We start from the raw sequence: 23,276 nt of genomic DNA on the forward strand, positions 1-23,276 counted from the left end.
CACTAATTCCACAATGCTCAATTTGTTTCTCCCACAATGGAATTAATCTGCAGAAAGCCCTTCCTGTAGTTTTAAAAATAAACCCTTCATTATTGAAGGCCTTTGTGGTTGCTCAAGGGATGTACGATTGTGACATCAAATCTATCTTCGGAACATACATCAGTAATAGCCCTAAAATATCTATTACCTTATATTCAGTTCACATACTAAAATGTTCCTGGGTTGCCTCAGAGAGAGGCTGAGCTGCTTAACATCATCCTGGTTTTTGCTTTCATGTAACTAAACAGATATAAAAAAGAAAAAAAATAATAAGGAAACTTGTTTATGTTGATGTATGTGCCACATTTTATGTTGGAAAATAAACTGTTGCAGAAGCTGTTTTAAATTTCTGATTTACGACTCACTGGGCCATGTACCTCATTAGATTATGTTTACATCACTATCTTTCCAAAGATTCCAGGAAATAGTAAAGGAATTGTTAGAAAAGCATATTAATATATTTGACTGAGACTCTGGGCAAACCTCATTCTCTATATACTCTGAACTGCCATCATTTTTCATTTAATTTGCAGTTGCAATTGCCCACAGTTAGCATGCAATTTAAAGGGCAGCCAGTAATTATCCAATCAGCCAACTGAGACTGTCCTCGTGAACATTCATGTAGCAACAAAATGAATTTATAGTGGTTGCAATTAGCTGACAATCAAGCTATTTGCATATGATTGCTGGCAGTATTGTTATGCGTTCAGTGTTTTACATCAGAGAAGGTTAATACGTTGGACCTTATTGCTGCCCTACTTTGGGTGTTTCCATATAAAGTGTATTTTACATCACAGCACTGCACTTAAAATAAATCTTATGTTGACTTTAACACCATATGGGATCAACTGTAGTTTGGACAGGAGTACAGTATTTTCTGCACTATAAGGCACACTGGATTATAAGGCGCATATAATAAAATTGTTTAAAATAGATTTAAAAAACTAGTGGCTGTAGTTGCGCTATCCGTCCACTAGCCAGAGCATCCATGACTGTGAGTACCTTTAGTCACCTGTGAACGACCCTACTGTTATTTCAATGAGGCCATTCTGAGCCTCATCAAGGAAACCTGATCACTTGATCACTTTGCCATCTTAGAACAAAGTCAACACACATATTAAAAAACCTGACATTAAAACTGGTTAAATTCATTACGAGTGCACTCAGTTCGAACAGGGCAGATTATTTAAGCTCCGACGTTCGTCTTCGTTTATTAATTAAATATTGTTTCAATCGATCCTTAGACCAGTCGGGGGTGAGGTGCAGCTATTTGCTGCCTAAATAATTTTTTAACCAGTTTTTAATGTCAGGCTGCTAATTTACTGGCAAATGTGACGCTGCTTTACTCCTAGAACTGACTTTAACGTCGGTGTCTCACCGCCGTGAATCTCACCGCACGTCGCTGCCCGACAGAATACACAAGCCTAAAATGCACCCATCCGCCCAGAGCTATCAACTACATTTGTAAATCAATTGCAGCACACCAGACACCTTTGTCTAGCAGTGACTCTGCTCTTGAAATTTCAGAAAAGACTGGAAGTTCAACTTTGAGGGTCTTTCATTCACCTTTATGCCATTTTCACTGTATGTTTCCGCAAACTAATAGAATGGACCGTCACTAAATTCCAGCACTGACACTCGACAATAGCATTTTTTAGATCAATTAAGTTTAAAGTGGGTTATTTCCGCTGCCACAGTGGTTGGGAAATACTGAGATCAGTCAGTCAGTCAAACTTTATTAATAGAGTTGTTGAAAATTCCCTATGTGATGCTACGTTATCGTAGCCGGTCACCGGTGCTCTCCGCAGGCCGCTCTGCCGTCAGACAGCAGGTCAGTGAGAGCCCGCATTTCGGCGACGCCCCTTGACTTCTGTTGTCAGGGGGCGTAGTACGGCCTGAATACTGCCTGAGGGTGCCCCCTGGTGGCGTAGTGCAGCATGACTGCCGGCTAGACCGCCGGCTTTTTTTCAGAGATCTTGTTTTTAACCAATACTAATATTAATATTAATCCATATACAAGGCACATCGGATTATAAGGTGCACTATGGGATTATGAGAAAATTATAGGCTTTTAGGTGCGCCTTATAGTGCGGAAAATACTATACTCACTTTGCCGTTGGTATATAGACTTATTGCAGGGCTATTAGTTCGATGCCATACTCTTCCTATCCTCATGTCACCGATGCTCAAATTGCGCCAATGGCCTGGCAAACACCTTGAATGGTACAGTTGTATTTCATAGGAAAGTGAACTCAGAACTTCATGTAGAGCCTACACTACCCAGCGCTGCTAGATATTGCTTTGAATTTTTAAAGGAGCATTTAAAACATTTATACATCCTTTTCTTTTTTAGAGGTTAAAAAAGTGCAATATTTCTTCAACCATTATAATCCAAATTTGAACACTTTCCTGTGCGTGACTGGCCCCATGCAGTGGCACAAGAAAGGCACACAAAGCTTAGCACAGTCCTCTGCATTCAGAGTGTAATTATCTTGGTCATTTTCTGTGAACATTGACAGTAAACCTTAAACTCTGAGCCTGAATCCTGAACCCGCTGCAACATAAAACAGCAAAGTGTGTATTCTATACCTGTATGGGTTTAATTGGGGCTATGGGGTTCCTATATTTATGGGGAATTGTGAGCTATTAGGCTGAGGCAATAATGCCCTGCAATGTTTGTGCAGTATTTGCAATGTCTGCAGCCCTCAATTTGTAGAGAAGAAAAAATACTATGGTGGTGCTCTCATAAGACACCGCATGTCTTCAAAGAGCTACATCTAAGGCAGGAATTGATCAGACACTTTTTCTCACGCTTGGTAAGAGTAGAAAGGAATAAATTATTTGAACGGTGTCTATCTCCTTATATACTACGGCCTCTGATTAATTACCTCTGGGCTTTGGTAATGAGAATGTGTAAATGAATACAATGTTAATCTACTATGTGTACTATGTTTACTCAAGTTTACCAAGGCTCAAGAAAAAACAAAACAAAATCCCACATGTATAAATTATAATAATCTCACATGAAGAGAAAGAAAAAAAAAAATCCATGTTGAGATCAAAGCTGAAAGGCCTGCTGTAATCATGTGTCAAAAGATTAAAAAAACAAAAAAAACAGCTTCCTTACCCGCTCAACTGGGCAAGGTATGTCAGATATAGAGTAGTTACACTCTAATCATTTCCAGTCTTGAGGAAAGCCTAGCATTACCCATCTCCCAACTTACCTGTGATTGTTTGCCCGCTTACCTTTCTTTTATCTACAATGACAGATAATATGATTCAGAGCTGATAGACTTCATGATTATCAGAAATTATGGACATTGTCGGGGTTTTATACGGCAAAGAAATGTTACTGAGTTTTAGAGTTGACCAGCAATTAGTTTGATAGTGATAAATATACAATAGTATGCAATAAATATTTCAGTGAGACAATTAAATTTTATATAGAACTTAACAAATATCACATAATTTGCAATAAATATGCAGCGTCTTGGAGGATCTTATCACCTATCATGTGACGAATGTTTAGAAGCAGGCTGGAATACATATCATTTACACGAGGAAATAGAGTTCATACAACATCCATGTATGTACTAGGGTTGATGTTCCAGGTTAGGACCTGTATTGGTTTTAATCTAGACTGCAGATCCAAAAATATAATTAGTCCATGGGAGAAGAGGCAATTTTCTTCTTTACATACAGTATGTATGTCTGTCACTGCATGTGACATTTTTCTACAATGGCCAGTGTGTGTTGTACTGATTGTATTTTCTATGGGTGGCTAAAGATTTAAGCAAAGACAGCTTTGACAGTTGGATGCCATCAGCAGCACTGGGCTTCACAGCTTTCAAAGTAATTGAGAATGCACAGTTTGGGCAGATTCCGCATCTGTTGCCATAAGTCACACATTAAAAGGCATTAAAAACAGCCATCAGCTCAGCAGGAACATGACTGTCATCTTTTCCCCTCCAACTATTGACAAAAGCAAAACTTGGAGACGACGGCTGCTGATTTGTACCTAAGCGACAGATCCCTGCAAGCAAATAAAGCAGTTGTGCCAGTCTTTTTGCTAGAAAACTGTTTGTGTCCTTACAAAAGATGCCCATCGAGTACCACTATAGTCTTTAAAGTTTACACAAGGCCGCAAGGATCTATTTCTTTCAATTTATATGATGCCTTTGTGCCATGAATTAGATCCAAGGAAAATGAGCAAACAGAAGCTTTTTACACATCAGGGACAATTTCCCCCACAAATTAGTCTCCTATAAGATGGTGATCATAAGCACATCCTGAGACTATGAGCAAGTCTTTGCTGATGCTGCTGTTGCTGAGGCTGGACTAGCCTGAGCTGAGCAGCCATGTTGACAAGGACCTATACTCAGCACTTGGAAAGCTCTCATCCACAAACAAGAAGCCCAGGGGAACAAAGACAACAATATGCCCCAAAAAAAAGAAAAAAAAACACACTTGAAAACAACAAAACAACCCCCAAAGCCTCCAAAAAAAGTCAGTCGTGGATGATTGCCAGCTGCACTCCAGATTACCAGGCTCTCTGAGAGTCTTTGAGCAATCTTGCTAAAAGAGCTGTAGCATCATCTCAGGCTCCTTAATCAGTTCAGCTGAGGAGGGATGGATCCTGACATGCAAAAGGCTCAGCACGATGGGAAATAAACTCATAATCAGCAATCAGATATTCCACATTGCTAAAGGGGATGGGGAGCTCATCTCAGATAGGTCAAGGATCTCTCCACAGCCAGTTAACCCCTTTTCTCCAGCTGAGAAACGTGCACACTCTCATTGTCTGAGACACGCATTGTTCGGTTAGCTCTGCTGCCTAACTTATATGCAAAAGAGAGCTTTTTTTTAATCTTTCACATGTACTGTGTAAATACAGTTTCCATTTCAAATAACAACCTTCTCTACGGGTCCACAAATGAGGGTTGGGTTGTGTTAAAGCACCATGTCCCTGAATACGGTATGTGCTGCGCCTTTAAACAAAGTTCATTGCCTTGCATATTCTACTTCCTTTCATCTTTGTAATTAGCACTGAAACAGCATTTCTTTTATTTCAAATGAATGCATGTGCATAAAAATCAATCGCAAGCAGAGCATCCTGGCAAGGCTGTTTTACTTTGTTATTTATGATCTTCAGATCTTCCTTTCATGCATCTTGGTTGGCATTGTGGAGGGACTAATGCTGCTAACCTTGACAGTCAGGTTTCACTCTGGCCTGCCCGGGTTCCTCTGAGACAGACATATATGCCTTTTTACAATCTGATTCTCATGAACAACTGTTCATGGTTGGGAGACTTCAGCAACTTCAAAATCTGCGGTACAGATTTTCATATGATTTGTCTTTCTTGGTGAGCACCCCCTAGAGCTCAGGAGGGTTCACACAAGCGTTAGTCAGTCTCTGTTCATCAGCACAGACGCCAGATCAGATGAGTGTAAATGAAGCCATCCAACGAGAGGAACCCCTAATGGCCTCAGCTGGGATATGTAATCAAACGCCTCACACACTTCTCTCCCTTTAGTAATCAAGTAGCAGAGCGCATGTTGTGCCGATCTTTGTTGTTATGTTATACTGCTGCCTGTTCCCTTGTCTCATCAACATTCCATGCACCTCTCATTTTTCATCCTTTGTTCCCAGCTGCCGTCCCTAGATGCCACACTACCTCTCCGTGGAGAAGAAGGGAGCATGACTTTAGCATGATCTGACCTCTGAACCTCATCCTCTGACTACATCATTTTCTGTTGCAATCCTAGTAATAAAGTCTGCATTTACAGATATGTACTCCAAGTGGTCAAAGCACATGCACTGAGTGAGCCACAGCAGTGATAGCTCTTATCAGTGGCCATCACTGAGAGTTCCTTTTTAGTTACCCTCAGTCACATTAACACCAGAAAAGAACTCCACTCTCATCTCACCTCTGTTGGGCTGACACAGGAGGAGGATAAATGTGATAAAGTAACTAAACAATACCCCTCTTCTTGCCCGCTACCGGCATGACTGCCTAGCAGGAATATCTGATTACAACTGAGAAGAGAGCAGCTTGGTGTTTCATGGAAAAGCAGGTCAACTGGAGAGTGCTGTCAGAGATCGGGACTCGCCAGCCTGACAGAAGAAAAGCTATCCGAAGAGGAGGAGAGACATGAAGGTTCGTCTTCTGCCATACAGTAATGATGTTGTATTTAAGGATAGAAAGGAGAGGAGAAATGTCAGAAACTAAAGGACTAAGCACATGACTCTTGGGAGACGTATTAGATTTGTTTGGCGTTCCTCCTCACCCTCTACCTGCTTTGGTTTCTTCCCTTGGCTCCCTCTGTCCCACTGCCAACACCTAACTCCTTACGTGTTTTTCTGTCCTCAGTGTTCAAGTCAGACAAAACGCAAAATCAATAATGCTTTTCTCCCCCATTTCCACTTTGATGCAACTTCAAAAAGCCAATGGACAACCCTCCAGAGGTCCACAGAGGAAAAGCCAATTGTATGAAACAAGCTCCAAATGAAAGTAAAAGGAGGAAAAACTTCCCCCATCACTCTCTTAAAATGCTGTTAACTTCTGAACCTCAAGTGGCAAAGCCTATGAGGGTAAAACGGGGCACGTAAGGCTGGAGAAATATTACTTATTATCATTAAATTAAGTATTTGTAAAAAATTTATTTGCTTTACGAGGTCCACACAGGTCCACAATGGGAGATTGCATGTCTGTGTTTTAAATGACCACAATTCCTTAAAACGTAAAGTAAAGGGTTTGCAGAACAATCTCTGCTCTTTGTATGTATTCTGCAGTGGAAGTTCCAGGAAGAAAGAGAGAAAAATGAAAGTAAAGATGTTCTTTAACTCTGTGGACTGTGGTATATGATTATCTAAGGAGTGCTGACAGAGGAAGTATTCTATCAGTAGCTAAATGCTGCATGACAGGGAAAGACTTCAAAGGATCTATAAGTGACTCCTGAAATACTGAGTGAAAGTAAAGTAGGAAATTACCCTTAAGTTAGAAGCATTTGACTAAGCCCAGCTCCGTGTTTTACCTGACTGGGGAGCAAAATTGAGAACCCTGTCTGAACTCAGGATGAATGCTGCAGATTGAGCAAAAATGATCTCATCCAGCCTGATGGTTATCTAGAGCTGGTGCTGTTTGTTGTACCCCGCGGTGTGATTGGGCATAGGACAAGAGAGTCATTTAAACTCGTCTGTGATTGGACCAATCTGTCAAAATCACAAGGTGTGACTGACAAGACAAAAGATGACCGACAGAGATGTCTGGTTCTGAGGTAAGGGCTGGGATTGGAGTCGGAGATTCATGTTTCCTACACAGGCAAAGAAAACCCACCGTATTAAATATTTTCATACTGAGTTATACCGTTTAAACTGAAAATAGTAATTGGAGTATTCCTGTAAAATGATGCTTTTATATTAGCAACATTAAAAGTTAAGATTCAAATTATTAGTTTATTTTGTTTGTATATTCATTTTGATTTATTTCATGATCAATTATGTAATCTATTCCTGTTGTGGTCAACAAGTAATTGATTTTCTCATTCATGTAATTATGGTAGTTCATAATGATTTGAGAAGACATACCAGACTTATCAATCCGTGTCATTACATCACACAGTAATGCCGCATAAACAATAATAACTTGGTGATTCAAAAGTGATAACAATATTAATTGCACATTCATGGCCATCCCTCATCTCCTTTCCTCTTCTCTAGAGTTCCACTCCCTATCTGTCCAACTTCCATGCAGCCAAATCAAAAATCCATGCTCTCAATGGACAGTCAATATCTCATTAAACAGCACCTCCACACACAGTCAGGCGGAATGTTTGTCTGTGTGTACACAGAACACACTGGCGCACCTCACACTCTTTAATAACCTGAAGGGATGCCACTCCACTTCCTCATCCGACGAAGAGGCAAGACGAGGGAGCAATACCACACACCGTCCGTCAGCACGGCTAATCTGGTCGGTTTTGCCTCTCAGATTTAGATATTTACTTTTCTTTTTTAATGCGAGATGTAAACTATCGCTTCAAGAATACATAATTCAATCAAAACATTAAACCTAAAAAGGGATTTCTGCACGAATGAATTCACTTTTATTAAAATTTTCTTTGAAATGATTTTAATAAAATTGTTTCAAACACAATTTTGAAGTTGAAAACGCACAGCGAGAGCAGACTATGCATCTTAAAAAAACAACAACTTTAGAGTCATACTGACAGACAGCCGGACAAATAAATGTCAGCAAAACAAAACCTCCACAAGCAAGATTGGTCCACATCAGATGTAAGAACACCTCCTTCCTTAAATCAGTCTTTGAAACTGGGTCTTTAATTTTAAATCCTCACAGGTAACTTGTGCTATATTTACCTTTCCCTTAATCTGTGGTATTTTTCCTTTGGCTCTTCATGTCCTCAGTCTCTAACTGGATAATAGCCAATCTTGTTAACCTCTGCTTGAATGTGTGAGAGCCTGCAGCAGGGGTAGTGAGCACTTCAATCAGCCACTGATAGAGAGAGACAAAGACTACAGAATCTACAACAAATATTTACAGCCTCATTAACAAAGCCTTAAAGCACCTATCACAAGATATTTGTCTTCCTCCTCTCTACGGCCCCAGAACATCTTTCACAGTCTTGTACACACTTGGATTACATTATGTACAGTATGTATAGTCAACATGCATTGCAGCAGCTTTCTGGAACTTGCTTTGGTTGATTTCAAACACTTGTACAACATAATTATGATTTTTTTTTTAGGGTTAATTATACATACCGTGGATGAGACACTATTTTTTGTTTTTTTTTAGCTTTTTTTGTTGTTCCACACATCAAACAACTTTCTTTAATTATGTAATTGGAATTTTCATCTTAATTGTGCTGAGTAGGCTGCTTAATTTACATGGGGTAATGAGAGGGATGTTTCCATTACAGGTAATTAGGTACTTGAGAGGCGATGGTGTACAGAGGCTGGAAAGAGAGAGAGAGATGTGGGCAGAGAAGGGTGCGCTGCAGAGACAAAGCCACTGAGACACAACATTTTTGGTCAAATATTTTAGTATTATTGTACTTTGCAGGGTGAGAAAAACAAGTAAAACCATATGACTTTATAGCAATAGTAACATTATAATATTCAGGTGGATGGCAAAGTAGCAGGTGATCTATTTCGGATCATATTCAGGAAGAAACTCCCCCTTCTACTAAAAGTAGTTTACACCTTTACAGCTTGTTAGTATTTTAACTTAATTAACTTAATTTTAACGTAACATTGCCACAGATTCCTGCCATGACACCAACAGCTCCTGTCTAGCTGACGACCGCTATCAGAGGCAAAAAATATGCAAAAGGCAAAGACAGGCACATCTTGCTATTAAACGGGTGAATTTAGAAGCACCACTGTAAATTTAAAAAAAAAAAATTGCACACGTCTTATTATACATTCAAATTCAAAGAATTTATCAACAAGGAGGAAGAAAACAGAGCTTATATTAAAACAGAAGTCATACATGTCACACTTAAATATTCAAATTAAATATTGGAACAGCTTCTGTCTGAAAACGTGTGGTTTAATAAAACCTGTCACCATGAGCTACACTCACAGGACATTGGGTCAAAGGCCATTTTTCATACGTCTCATTAGTAATAGATTACATGAGCGCACCGCTTCTGAATCTCACACAAATTCATCACTGACTGTAAACCTCACTTTATGAATGAATTCCTCTGGTATGAGCAATGTAAAAAAAACCAAATAGTGCTGTGGTCAGTACCAGTCTCACAAACAGAAAAAGACTTATAGGACAAACTATTCCTACATGCAAAAACTATTAGCTGTCGCAAGGGTTACTATAGGTATTACAAATTAATTACATCCCTATTTTCCACACAATTATATTTTTTTACATGCATGCTTGGATCTCCTATGCAGATATTGTATATAAAAGTATTAGGAATATCCTCCACTACTTTTCCGTTCTGTTTTCAATGTGATATTAAATTAAACGTACCGGCAGCAAGTCTCATATCAAATGCTCGTGTCTGATATTTTCTGTTCCACACAGAACGACAGCTGCACTCATCTTGTATGATTGTATCACGGGTGCATGTGAGCACATATGTTTTTGTATCTGCTTGTTCACTCTGCTCCATATGAAAGAATGAGAGCGCAATGAAATGTGCAATAATCATGATTATATGCATGCTCGTGTGTGCAGGCATGCGTGACAGAAGTGCACTGCAAAGGTAGGTTAGGATGTGTTTTCGGCAACTGAGTGGAGGTGTGTGTGTGTGTGTGTGTGTTTCTGTGTGTATGCCGGTGTGATAAAGGGCTAGAAGAGTTGGGATTAAGCACACTAGATCAACATCACAGTGAGGACCGAGTCCTGCTCTCATGGCCACACATGTAAACCCAACTACCAAAAAATAGGTCAGTGGAGCACAACACACTCAAACACATGGATATGCACACACGCACGCATGCACACACGCACGCATGCACACATGCACGCATGCACACACACACACACACACACACACACACACACACACACACACAAGTGCACCAGTATCAACTCAAAGAATCAAAGTGTGACAGTCGCGCCAGCGCCTCGCTGCCCGTCTGCGACCCGCGTTCAACACCGCCACGCACATCTTCCCGCGGAACAGACACGTCCTTTGGAGTGGAACAACAGGATTAAGAGGGGCAGAGGGGAACAACGACAGTAACCCCCCACCCACCCACCCACCTCCTCCATGACCCTCTGTTGTCCCTTACATCCACTGCTTAAAAGAAGAAGAAAAAAAAATTCTACTTTGAAGCTTAGGAGCTGTTCCACCACGTGAAAATATCACACCAACCGTGGTTTTTGCACAGAACCCCACACAACAGAACAGTAGCAGTGAGGGGGGGAACCCCCACACATACACAGAAAAATCATCACAGAAAAAGTACCTTATTCGTTATTATTCAATTCGTTAAATGATTCTAGCTCCATTTCTCTTATTTAAAAAAATAAATTCTAGTCATGCATGAAAAGAACTAACAGAAACGCTTCATTCACTTGCATTCTGAAGCAAAGCATTACTGAATGACTGTAGTTCTCCCTCCCTCTCTGTCGCTCTCATTCCCTCTCACTCTCTCTGTCACACTCATGCCTTGCAAATGAAATGCACAGAGTTGGCAGGCTATGAATAGCGGGAGCAGTACTTCCTTACTTGTTACTCGGGCAGCAGGATCAAGCATGCGTTTTGGGGTTTTTTTGTTTTTTTTTTGCACTTACCTTTCATAGCTGAAATCACAAAATACATCATTAAGCTTCGAGTCCATAAGAGAACAACTATCACCAGCGCAAAGCCCTCCACTGCTGTCTCAGCAGCAGCTGGCCAGCACAGCTCTGTCTCTCAGGCTCCGAGCATGACCACACCAGAATCCATGTGACTGTGACATCAGCGTTCATGTCTGACTGCTCCCCACCCACTTGCCTTTGATTGGCACAGCGTGCAGCCAGTAGGGGCGCTGAGAGCTCAGGCAGGGAAGCTGGCCCTCTTCCCACTGATTGCAGTCAGACTCTTCTTCTATACAGGCGTGGTAGACACAGCACACTCTCACTATCTTCTGTGGCTTATCTTTTTTTTATTTTTTTTATTGTTAGGACAAAGTCAGATGTAGTTCTAGCAAACCTCCCCCTCCTTTCTTTTTTTTTTTTCTTTTTTTACATTCACTTGGGTTTTCTACTTTTAAAGGTGGTGCAATGTTAAGGATAAGTTAAAAATGGTCAAAGAGGGAATAAAAGGGACAACAGGAAACAAAGAGGGAAGAAGCGGCACCAAAAAAAAAAAGAGAAGTGGATAGGATGGATAAGAGAGGAGGTGGAATTTTTTTGTGGCTCAAAGGTTGAAGAGTTCCGCTGTTTCTCCTCCTCCCTGTCTGTAAATATGAGTGATCAGTGTGGGGCCAGATGTCTGCGAGCAGCGGTGGGCCCGACTCAGAGAGGAGATGTGTAGAGCTTCAGCCTCCTCTCTGACCTCTCAGAGGACCAGCATGCATCTCTCTCTCTTTCTCTCTCCATCACACACACTCACTCCAGCAGCTCTCAAACACTCTTTTTGACAGGTGAGGAAGAGGAGATAGTGACGAAAGGGTTTGGATGATCTCCTCCACCCTACAGCGACTGGGCAATGAGTTTCTCGCCATCATTTCACCCCTTCTCCCTCCCATGCCCCCTCACTCTTGCCTCTCTCTTTCCTACTCTCTCTCTCTCTCTCTCTCTCTCCCTCTCTTTCTCTCTCTCCCTCCCTCCCTCCTCCCCCGCTCCCCGCTCATCCTCTCTCATATGATAATCTGTTCTGACTCTTAACCAGCTGCCTCTCTCTGATACAATATTCTGGTTTTAGTGCAATCCAGCCTTGGCCAATAACCATGTTGCATTTGGCATCTCTATGAATAAGCTGGGACTCATATCATCTACAAGACAAACATCACACAGCATCGGTTTCAGAAGCTGCAATATTTGAGGTATAAAAATTAAAGGAAGAACTGGTTTTTTTTCCCCCTCACACCACCAATATTTAAATTTTCAGTATTTTTGGGGCTCCTTTCACATTTTCTGCAGTTTCTTGATATTCAAAACATCAGAGGAACTGGATATTTGCCACAAAACTACAACACCTCCACGGGGAAGAATTCCACATTAACAATATGTTTTGTGTGATACATTTTGATTATTTATTTACTCCTGTATTGTACACCAAATATCTCTCGTTCGCAGCATATTGTGCTCTGTTCATTGAATAAAGGTACGTCTAACAACATATAAAATGGAAATGAGGACTCAGCAGCTTGCAACATAAATCTTCCCATGACAATGTTTCATTAGGCGCTCTATGATCCATTAGAGACACTAAACACATTAACTCATGTTATGTCAATGCTGGTCTCTTATTGCACACTATCTAATGAACAAAATATCATTCAGAGGCTGATAGCATCAAATGGAGCGTGCCTGGGGTACAAAGTATACATAGACTGGTCCTGGTAAACTATTCAAAACAAGGTGATATAACAAACGGAACAATTGTTTCATTTCTTCTCGCACGATTTTAAAGAAACTGTGGAGAAACCGGCAGCTGAAGAAGTCTTGCTAAAATCACAATATGACTCGATGCGCCGCTGCTGAAGTCAGTGTTCGAGTGGTTCAGAAGCAATGAGAGCAGAGGTTGTGCAAGTTGGCTGGTTATTCAATATTGTTTAAAAGGAAGAAATCATCCAGTGTTTCACACTGGAAGGAGTGCATTTTTCACACCTTTAAATTGATCCATTCACCTAAATTGCATGTTTTTGGAGGTGGGAGAACGCCAGAGAACCCACAGAGAGCCCACGCAGACAAGGGGAGATCATGCAAACTCTGCACAGAAAGAACTCAAACCCGGAACAGTCTCACTGTGAGGTGGCAGCATTACCCACCGCACCACTGTGCCGCCCTTCGGAAAATATGAAACAACTATTTTAGCTTTGACTTATATTTTCAACCATAAGCTAAAAGCCATTCATTTCCAATCTTCTGGGCTGGTGGCAGAAAAGCGGTACAGAGCCAGACACCAAAGCAGTTAGTTAAATGAAAAATGTGTTGTTGTTTTTTTTTTTAACTTTGGTGAACTGGTTCATTCAGAAAAACACACAACTCAATGTTGTTGTTGTTGTTGTGCTAGTCTGTTAGCTCTACAACAATGCACTTCCTCCAGTTGTATACTGTATAATTGTTCTTAAAAGTCCAAGCCTCCCTAAGGAGAACTCACTCCAGCAAAGCTGCATCATTTGCTCTTGATCACTCCCTCGACTGCTTCAATTTACCAGTGACAGTGTGCCAATGCCATGCTGATACTTATTCATTAGGGCATTGACTAAGCCACAAAGGCACTGATGGTCAAATGTCTGTGGGTATTACAGTAATGATCACTAATGGCTTTTTAACAACAGCATCACTATAGTCCATCATGTCTTTACATCCCTGAATATGAAGCAAAATCTTGGAGAATGAAATTTCAATGGAGTGGCGCATTACTAGTGCTGTGCTGAGCTAGACACAACACACTGAATTTGTGCATTCAGACCAGCCAAGTCATGTGTCTCGCACTCCTTTTGGATTAACTGACGCAAACGTATTTACTGTAAACAAGCCCCATGGAATGGAATTCAATCGAGACGAGGTGCCGAGCGTCCACCGGGTGCCCCAGGAGGAGAGGACCAGAGCTGATAATGGCCTCATTAGCAGTCTGTCAGTAGCCATTCCACATACATATCCACCATGCAGCTGATCCATGTTAACCCCTGCAGCTCTGGATGGGCCCAAAACCTGCAATTTGCATGCCATTACACTCAGGATAAAAAAAAAGTTATTTCTCATTTTGTGTCCCAATCTTGTCATGAGGTACTTTAGAGAGTTGAGTCTCTACTTCACCACAAAGCCACTCGGGTGTTTGGAATGGCGTCACAAGCCTCAAGCAGCGGCAGAATTAACAAGCTTCAACAGGCACTCCATGAAAACAATACAGATCAATTTAATATAGATGCCAAGGAGTGGAGGGCATAATATTAGAACCATAACAGCACCAGCCCACACCACACAATCATAAACCAATTTAGGGCCATTCCAGGCAATTTCCTGGGGGCTTCCACTTGTGAGAAGACTTCAATAAATCACACAGACAACAAAGGGAATATCTATTTCAGTGAAAATAGAGGACGCAACTGGGTTATGTCCAAAGGAATGCGAAGGGTTGCATTTAAAGGCATATTTAAATAAGATCACTTTTAAAACATGGTGCATGCTACGTTTGATGTGTCGCTACAGAAAAACCGTCAACTCATTATTGCTAATGGGTTTCCATGCAGAAGAAGAAGAAAAATAGAATATGTAGGTGTGTCTTGTGTTTTTTTTTTTTTACAATCTGAGCTATTCGGCTCAGATCAAATGATTCCACATTAGCGACCGTACACACTGCCCTTCATCCTTTATATGCACAGCAGCCTCAGGCTAACTCAGCACTATCCTCTGTCTCTTCATCTGTCACTCAATGCACGTATACACAAGCACAATATTTATAGAACAGTGGGGTCAAAAAGAAGAGATATCAAAGCATATCATTCCTACATAGGTGAAGTGTACACCTGTCAACTGTCATGTAATCAGAATCAACAACATGACACTTCTAGCAAATGGTTGACAAGGCTATAGCCCTTTTGTTTTACTGCCATTGTTATTTATAGAGATAAATTTAAATATTTTTTCCGAACAAACACACACACACAAAAAAAACAGCCTCTGGTTTTTCTAAAACATTTGAATTTAAAAAAAATGTCAAAGAAAAGTAAATACAAGTTATGTTTTATCTTGGTAGCAAAGTGGAGGCATTCTGCGGACAGACCAGGCTTTATATTGTTTAAAGAAGACACGTAGACAATAAATGACCCCTTGCAGAACTGTGTCAAAGTACCCCACTCAGGCAAGAGCCTGTAAACAATATGATAAGAGCTACACCACTTCAGTGAAAAACACCAAAAACACCCCTCAGTTTTTATCAGTTTCTATTTTGTTTAGCAGCAGTTTCTGTATTTTCTTCTTCTAGATTAAAGTGGAATTGCCCGGGCCTTTTGTGTATTTGCTCAATGCTTGGAAGTACATGTTTAGTTGATTGATACGCTGTTGGAAAAAAATATATACATCCTACAAAGGCTGTCATTTAATGAATGGTTTATTTATTTGGTATATCAGATAAAAAAAAGGCAGCGGTAAGGAGAGATCATCAGCACTGCTGGATCTCACAGAGCAATTTTTTTTCAATAGATCAATAGAAATCAGATTTAACAATGAAATGCACTGCATCTCTTTTGTGTGAAGCCGCCTTTGGGAACAGAGGGGAAAGGGATAGGAGGATAGAGAGAGAAGGAGGGAAAAGGGAAAGAGGAGGGGAGATTATCGCAGGCATGGCAGCCTGTGTGAGAGGCTTAGCCTGGCTAGGCAGGGAGGTGGAACCCTGTGAATTCTAATGAACTGGCAAGACTCCCCCAAAACCAACTCTATCTCCATGGCATGAGGACTACAGGAGGGAGAGGAGAAGATGATTAAGAAGGTGCAGCCTCTCCACTGCAAACCAAACAGAGCAGGTCATTTTCCCTGTGATAATTATGGCTATAACCAGGCATGAGGGATTGGTAATGGACCTGCTTATTCTTCATGCCTGGAGCAGGCAACCACCAAGCCCGTCAGAAGGAAACGCATGCTGATGATGATGATGATGGTGTTTTTTTTCTATTGGTTGGGTGTCTCTAGTAAGAGCTGCAATGGATTCTGAAAAGGGCAGCAGAGGAACTTGGCCTTTGAAGGAGAAGTTAACGAATGAACTTCATTATTGAGGAGCATACCAGGGAGAGCCCCCGGAGTGTGTGATGTATTACCTAACGTCAAACTTGCACACTTCCCCAACATCACCAATATAGCACGACATCAGCTCTGGGGGGGAGGTAGGCGTGTAAACTAAAATAGTTAACCTTCTGGCTTAAGGCAAGAAGAGTAGAAGAAGACAGAGACACATAATCTGGCGTTAAAGAAACAAATAAATTTGTTTTCAACAGAGATCTATTATATTTCTCGCCTTGCAAGCTGACCAATTCAACTATTATTCCCTCTATTGAAAGAACAAAGTGGCATATGTTTGAACTTTAAACTGTTTAAACTAAAACATATGTAATGTATCTCAATGCTACACAATTGAGGGAATCAAATCAAGGTTTCCTCTCATTTATTAAAAAGCATCTCCATTCAAGCGTGAAAGTAACTTTTGTAACTTTTTTATGAGTTTTATAAAAACAAGTGACCTAATGGAGGGACTGGTGTTTTTCTCAAGATTGAGGGACATCTTCAGGCTATACATGATGTGCACCACTTAACCCCTGCTCCTTCCCTCTTCCACTGGGCCTGGATGGAGTTTCGCTATGGTGAAAGGGTGAGGGAGCTCTTTATTGGGCGCACTCTTAACACTTTTATTCTTGACTTATGAGGATGCCATGGGTGCAGGGGAGTGATTCATCACTTGGTGTACTCCTCTTGCACCCTCACACATTAGTAATGTGGTCCGCTGAGGAGGAATCCTGTCATCAGTCTGTTCCTGGACCCTCTGAACAAGGTAGGTCAACAGGAGGCAGCAGTGGCTGGCCCACTTTTAGTCTTTCACAGCACCTTTAAGTTTCCTCTAGCTTCACCACACCTGAGCCTGTGGGGCACACCAAGACTAGCTTGGTCAAGGGGACACACTGCCTTGGTGCTGTGACTGGTGTAGTCACTAAATTTGTTGACTCAGTAAAGCTTGTCCTTCCAGTGAACAAGTACAGCAGGCCAGATAAAAATTGGTGGAAAATAGTAACCTTATTTGACAGCAAAAAAAAAAAAAGGAAAGCAAACAAGAAATGATTCACAGATTGGACCCAAAGTTCCCAGAATTATCTATTTGAAACTGCCTGAGGGAATTTCATCACGAGCCTCCTTCGTCTTCTGTAATATAATCTCAGAAAAATAAAGTGGCGGACACATGATCGTCTGTTTTACACAAAAAATACAGAGCCACTTTAAGTCAGCGTAAGCCTTTGACCTTAACATCACAGGTAATGCACATTTAAATACCTACCTCAGTATTCATGTTTGTCATTTTACTTGTGAAGATTAGGTGTAAAAAGGCTATTTGAAACCAAAACACAGGATTAAGGGATAATGCTGCTCTGTGTCTTGTGAGTCGACCTTGATTCTGTAATCCAGCACAATACTTGAGAACAGCATATTTCTCCCTCTTGTACATTCAATACACTCACTGTACAGCAGCTCATTCTGATGTAACGGCAAAAAACATAAAGGCGTGAAAGAGAATGTAATCTGAATTAAAGGGGACCTCATTGTATTATCTGTGTAATAGAACTGGAATTAGTGTTAAAAGATTTGTACAAAGGAAAATATTGACAGCACCTCTGCCTTGAGATATGGATGCGAGGAGGAGGTTGTGTGAAAGTATGAGCTGACAGTGTTGTAAGCAAATTGATTTGAATTATGCAGATCTGCACTTTAATGCCCGTGGTGAGAAATGAACTTGATCTTTAAAGTGAACCAAACCGCGCTCACCTACGCTGCTATTAAGGGCTGCAACACTTAATCAGCAAGGAAGCCGATTTAGCAAGTAGCTAACTATGCAGGAGGGACCATTTGTGGCAGCAAACAATATATAGAGCATCGTGTCACCCGACTGGTGCAGGTAGTCATGAACACCCTCCTCCTCCCGGTCTGTCTTATTCTACTGGATCTCTATCTCCCTTCTTGTTTTTTCCTCTCCTTTCTTCACCCTGCCACAGACACAGTGGAGTGAAAAACCTGCCTTTGATGTCTGGGATCCCATAATGCTGAGCAGTAGAAATCCGCATGCCTGTTATCTGTAGAATCTTAATGATGACGGCTAACTTCACAATGGGTTAACCGCATCTCTCTGTTCTCGCGTTGCACACCCTCAGAAACACAAATTAATAGCAACGGGGGGGGGGGGCAGCACTTCTCTAATACAGCAGATTCAACAAAATGCACACAATGCGATCAGCACAAATGTCAATGTATAATGTCACCAAAAGCTTTTGTGAGCACTTCTTTCTTCTCCAGACGCTAATGTTTTTTTCCACTTTAGTTTCTGTACACAATGACAGTATCTGTTGGAAGCATATGATCATCACTCCAAATTTATCCAACTGCTTTTCAATAAACGATTGACGGTAGACATTAAAAAAAACAACATTTTTGTGTTTTGTACCAACTTATTTTTTTCTGTTACACATTATGTGATGCTTACTATTGATGTAGAACTGGTGCATAAAAAATCTTTTTAAAAGAGGACAAAGGACATTTTACACATTGCATGGTTTATTCAACAATATTCAGCTGAATAATTTAGGAAATAAATTATATATGTTAATTTTACTTGCCTTTAGTCATGTATGGTGTTGCATCAGAATTTTTATACACCCCAAAAATTCATAACAGATTTTTTTCCTTCTTCGGTGAAGCATAATACCTCTAAATGTCCACTTCTGTGATATATTAGGATGTTCAAAAGAGAATATATAGTGGCTGGTGCTCTGGGAATGAGGGGACAGTCAATGGCTGTGACTCAGGAAGTTGATAATGGCAAAAGGACATGCAATTATGGGTCCCATCTCAGAGCTCCCCTATCGACATCAGTCAGGATCATATTTGGAGAAGCTCCATGACCTCTGCCTCTATCGCCCTCCATGAATCAAGCCTTTCATTACACGCTGACACTCTTGTCCTGCTCTGAATGTGTATGCACCACGGGAAAGTGACGCGGCATCAGAAACCCGAAGAGTGATGGATAACCTGCTCTTGTGCAAAGGCTGGCTGACTGTGTACCACAGAGAGACTGCAGCCGGCCGTCCTCTCCGAGCCCTGCCAACTGCTTTGGCCTGGCAGACGTCGCCATCTCATCCCAGCCCTCAGTCCCTGGCCCCTCTCACCTGAGGTGGCCGACAGCCGGCAGAGGAGAAATCGCCCACAGCAGATGGGGACACTTGCTTTGGCTGGTCCATCCAAGCATTGTGTCCTTGTCACATGTCGCTTACTCTTGTTTTCTGGTCTGACAACATTTCAAGACAAGGCCTTTCAGTTTTGGGTGAGACAATAAAAATGATGGGAATGATGAGTAGCTGACATGGCCTTACTTCGCTCGCTCTAAAACTCTTTGAAAAGGCCGTCACCAGGAGAAGAGCCAGATTAAGAGCTAACAAAAGCAGAGCACGCCCACAAAAAAAAAAAATCCCATCATTCACCCCTATGTTTCCCCCCCACCATTTATAAAACACACAAGACCTCTATGAGGTGATAAAAACAAGCGTCCCTACCCACAGCAATGTATGCAAAGAAGACGTATGTACAAAAGCTATTTGTAATTTCACAAAATGGCAGACATAATGTTTTCATTGTAAAATGAGGCCCTGCCATATTGTGTTGGAAAGAGAAAAAGTACAGCAGCAGAGGAAAAATGGAGAAAAATCATTCTGGCCTGGTTTACGACAAATGGATAGCTCTATTGATTTCCCTTTTACAGGACTGCCCATCCCTCAGTGTTGTGATTACGCTGACCTATTTCAGAATAAAAAAATAGCTGTCTATTATGGATTCAACCAAAATGACCAAAAAGAAAATACTCTTTTTGTGGAACAAACAAATAGAGTATGATGAAACATAACCTTCAGTATAGCGGGATGAAAAGATTGTGTCAATTTTAGCGTTCAATGTTGCTCTGGGAGGAGAGGAAACAATGAGTTCTAGTACCATGCTGAGAATCAAATAACTTTCCACGAAGAGAGTGACTGTGCTTAGTGGAGCCCTGCATTGTCAATTTCAATTCTAACAAAAGAGAGCGACATTAAAATGATTGCAATATTGCTCAACACATGTTTAAACTTAATGATGCCAATTTTACACACTTGGAATAATGTTTAGCAAGAACAACAGATTTTAACATACATAATAATAAGCCACTGAGCAGCCTGTGCTTACTGTATTTAGTTTTTACTCTAATACACTGCTGCACAGCTCGGTGTTGTATGCTTTACGCTGATGATTCCTCTGCGTCTGTGTGTAGTGCTGTGTGCGCTCTTCTTGCCTCACTATGTCTGTGCTGCGCCTCTCAATAGACTATCTCTCTCCTCGTAGCTCAGGGGACTCTGGATGGCTGATCTTCATTATCAGCCCTAGCTTAACAATGTACTGGATGCACGTCCCACATGAGTGCAACTAACAAATCCCCACAGAGCTGAATCAAGGCAACGATGTGATGAAATACCTTCAAACAACCACTGAGCATGGAACACTGAGCTATGCAGAGACAACTCACACTGCCCCGGGCGATTCCACAGGAGTGCGCCTGTTGCCAAGCAAAATTAGACAGCAACTGGGACATATTATTCTCCTAAATTGGCAATGTACAGCCCTATTAAAGACCATAAATCTCATTTTTTTGATTAACTGAAAACTCCTCATCACGCAGAGCCAATGCATTAGCGTTCTACAACCCCGAAATGAAAGCAAGATCCAACTTGTCACATGGAGGCAAAAGCAGATGTTTACAGGCGTAAAACTGTCACTGCAACATGTAAACACAGAGACTATTATTGGGATTAATAATGCTGTTAACATGTTTTGTCTAAAAATACACCAGACTCCTTTTATGAGAAAAGTTTCAAATATATAAAGGCACAACGTCTCTGGCTTTTTAATGTTGAGAGTTTCAATGACGTTGACTAATTTCACTGTAAGTCTGCACTCAGCGCAGAAGACTCCAAATCATCTGGTTTCTTTAAAACAGATTGGCTCCACTATTGCAATGTGAGTGCAGATATCCTGATGAGAGAAACTCAATACAAGCTGCAAGCAAATAAATGAAGAAACACGAACAAGACCATGTTTCTCAATCAGTGTAAGGAGTCTGTCACCACAATGGAGATAAATATAGGGGGGGGGGTGGGGGGAGTGGGACTCTCGTCATCTATAAGACCGAGAGAGGAGGAGGAAAAGCTCATCAGTCTCCTTTTCTCTTTTCCAGGAGTTATGTTTGTGCTACTGCCTCCCTCTGGCCACTGCTCCCAAGATCACACAATACATATAGTATGAATTAATACAGAGGTTTTGGGCTATATTTGGATTTTATTGTAATATTATGAGGTGTTTCTATCATGTGGATTATTTTGTGTGCCTAATCTTTTGCAAAGCACACCGCAAATAATCCAGAACCAGTGTGCAAACATCAGCTGTCTGTTAAAGAATGAAAGCATTAGTTTTCAGCAATCAGGAGATCTGCTCCAGAGGAACAAATTCCCGGCTACATGACCTGTGTTGTCTGTGTGTGTGTGTGTGTGTGTGTGTGTGTGTGTGTGTGTGTGTGTGTGTGTGTGTGTGTGTGTGTGCGCGTGTGTGTGTGTGTGTGTGTGTGCGTGCGTGTGTGTGCGTGTTTGTTAGCTCTCTTTTACTCGAGCTTCAGACACAGCCCCAGACTGTTGATGGTAGATTAGAGGTGAGACGTCTAATCTCAGAGTAATCAGCTGCTCCATATGATCCTCTGCTTCACATCATCTCTCTCAACAGGTCCAAACAGAAACTCATCTCTCCACACAGCCTCGCCAGAGTAGGGGAAGGTGCGTACCATGGAAGTAAGGAAGAGACTATAACACAAGAGTTAAGCCCCTTATCAGCTTGGGATACTACAACTTCTACTACAAGTCCAAATAATTGTGTATGTAAAGGTGTCGGGGAAACGTACAAGAAAACTACTGCTGGATTCACGGCCTTGTGGGGGAGGAATGTCGACTTGGGGCTGTCCCTTCCCGGGAATGGAGAGGGGAGATGGTGAGAAACGGAGGGAGTCAAGTCAGATAGTAAATCTGCTTCAACTGGAATGGAGAGAACCCTCCTCAGTCATTGGCTCAATGATGAAAGTATTTGTTTTCATTTAGTACAATACTTCACCTTCTGATGGTTTAATGATTGGTCCAGTTAGAGGAGAGGAGAGGAGAGGAGAGGAAGGGAGAGGAAAGGAGAGGAAAGGAGAGGAGAGGAGAGGAGAGGGGAGGAGAGGAGAGGAGAGGAGAGGAAAGGAGAGGAGAGGAGAGGAGAGGATCTGTCAGTGAACAGCTGCCCCTGTAATTTATATTGATGAGGGGACAGGCATGGCGGGGAGCTTCCAGCAGTTTGATCACTCAGGCAGAGTGGGGAGTTAGTCAGAGACACGGCCCTTCCCTGTGGTCTAGGTTGGACTGGGAAGACCTTCTAAACACACACTGATACACACACACACACACACACACACACACACACACACACACACACACACACACACACACACACACACACACACACACACACACACACACACACACACACACACACACACACACACACACACACACACACACACACACACACACACACGAGTGAGATGGCCAAGCTCACATTTAGGAGCAGCAGTGTGAACTGGTCTGGAGGGGAAGCCAGTGTTTTCACTCTGAGAACAGAAATAACAGAAATAGATCTACAGCCTGACTGTATGGCAAAGCAATCTCCCTCATTATTACTCCAGTAGCCATATAATCACCAGGATTCTCTGGTAAAAAAACCCCAAAAACAAAC

General features: G+C 41.5%; 1 protein-coding gene across 2 annotated transcripts in view; it reads right to left on the bottom strand.

The window, feature by feature from the left end:
• The window catches only part of roraa (RAR-related orphan receptor A, paralog a), a 185,062-nt gene that overhangs the window by 37,458 nt on the left and 124,328 nt on the right, over positions 1 to 23,276 (bottom strand). The window contains exon 1 of one of the 2 annotated variants that reach the window (XM_068313375.1): positions 11,328 to 11,467. The exons of the other annotated variant lie outside the window; for it this stretch is intronic. Coding sequence (XP_068169476.1) covers positions 11,328 to 11,358 — 31 coding nt within the window. The 5' untranslated portion in view covers positions 11,359 to 11,467. Of the gene's footprint in view, positions 1 to 11,327; positions 11,468 to 23,276 lie in introns of those variants that run through there. 2 annotated transcript variants of the gene reach the window in all.

The sequence above is a fragment of the Antennarius striatus genome, chromosome 4 (genome assembly GCF_040054535.1).
Source record: "Antennarius striatus isolate MH-2024 chromosome 4, ASM4005453v1, whole genome shotgun sequence".
In the NCBI taxonomy this organism is placed as follows: domain Eukaryota; kingdom Metazoa; phylum Chordata; class Actinopteri; order Lophiiformes; family Antennariidae; genus Antennarius; species Antennarius striatus.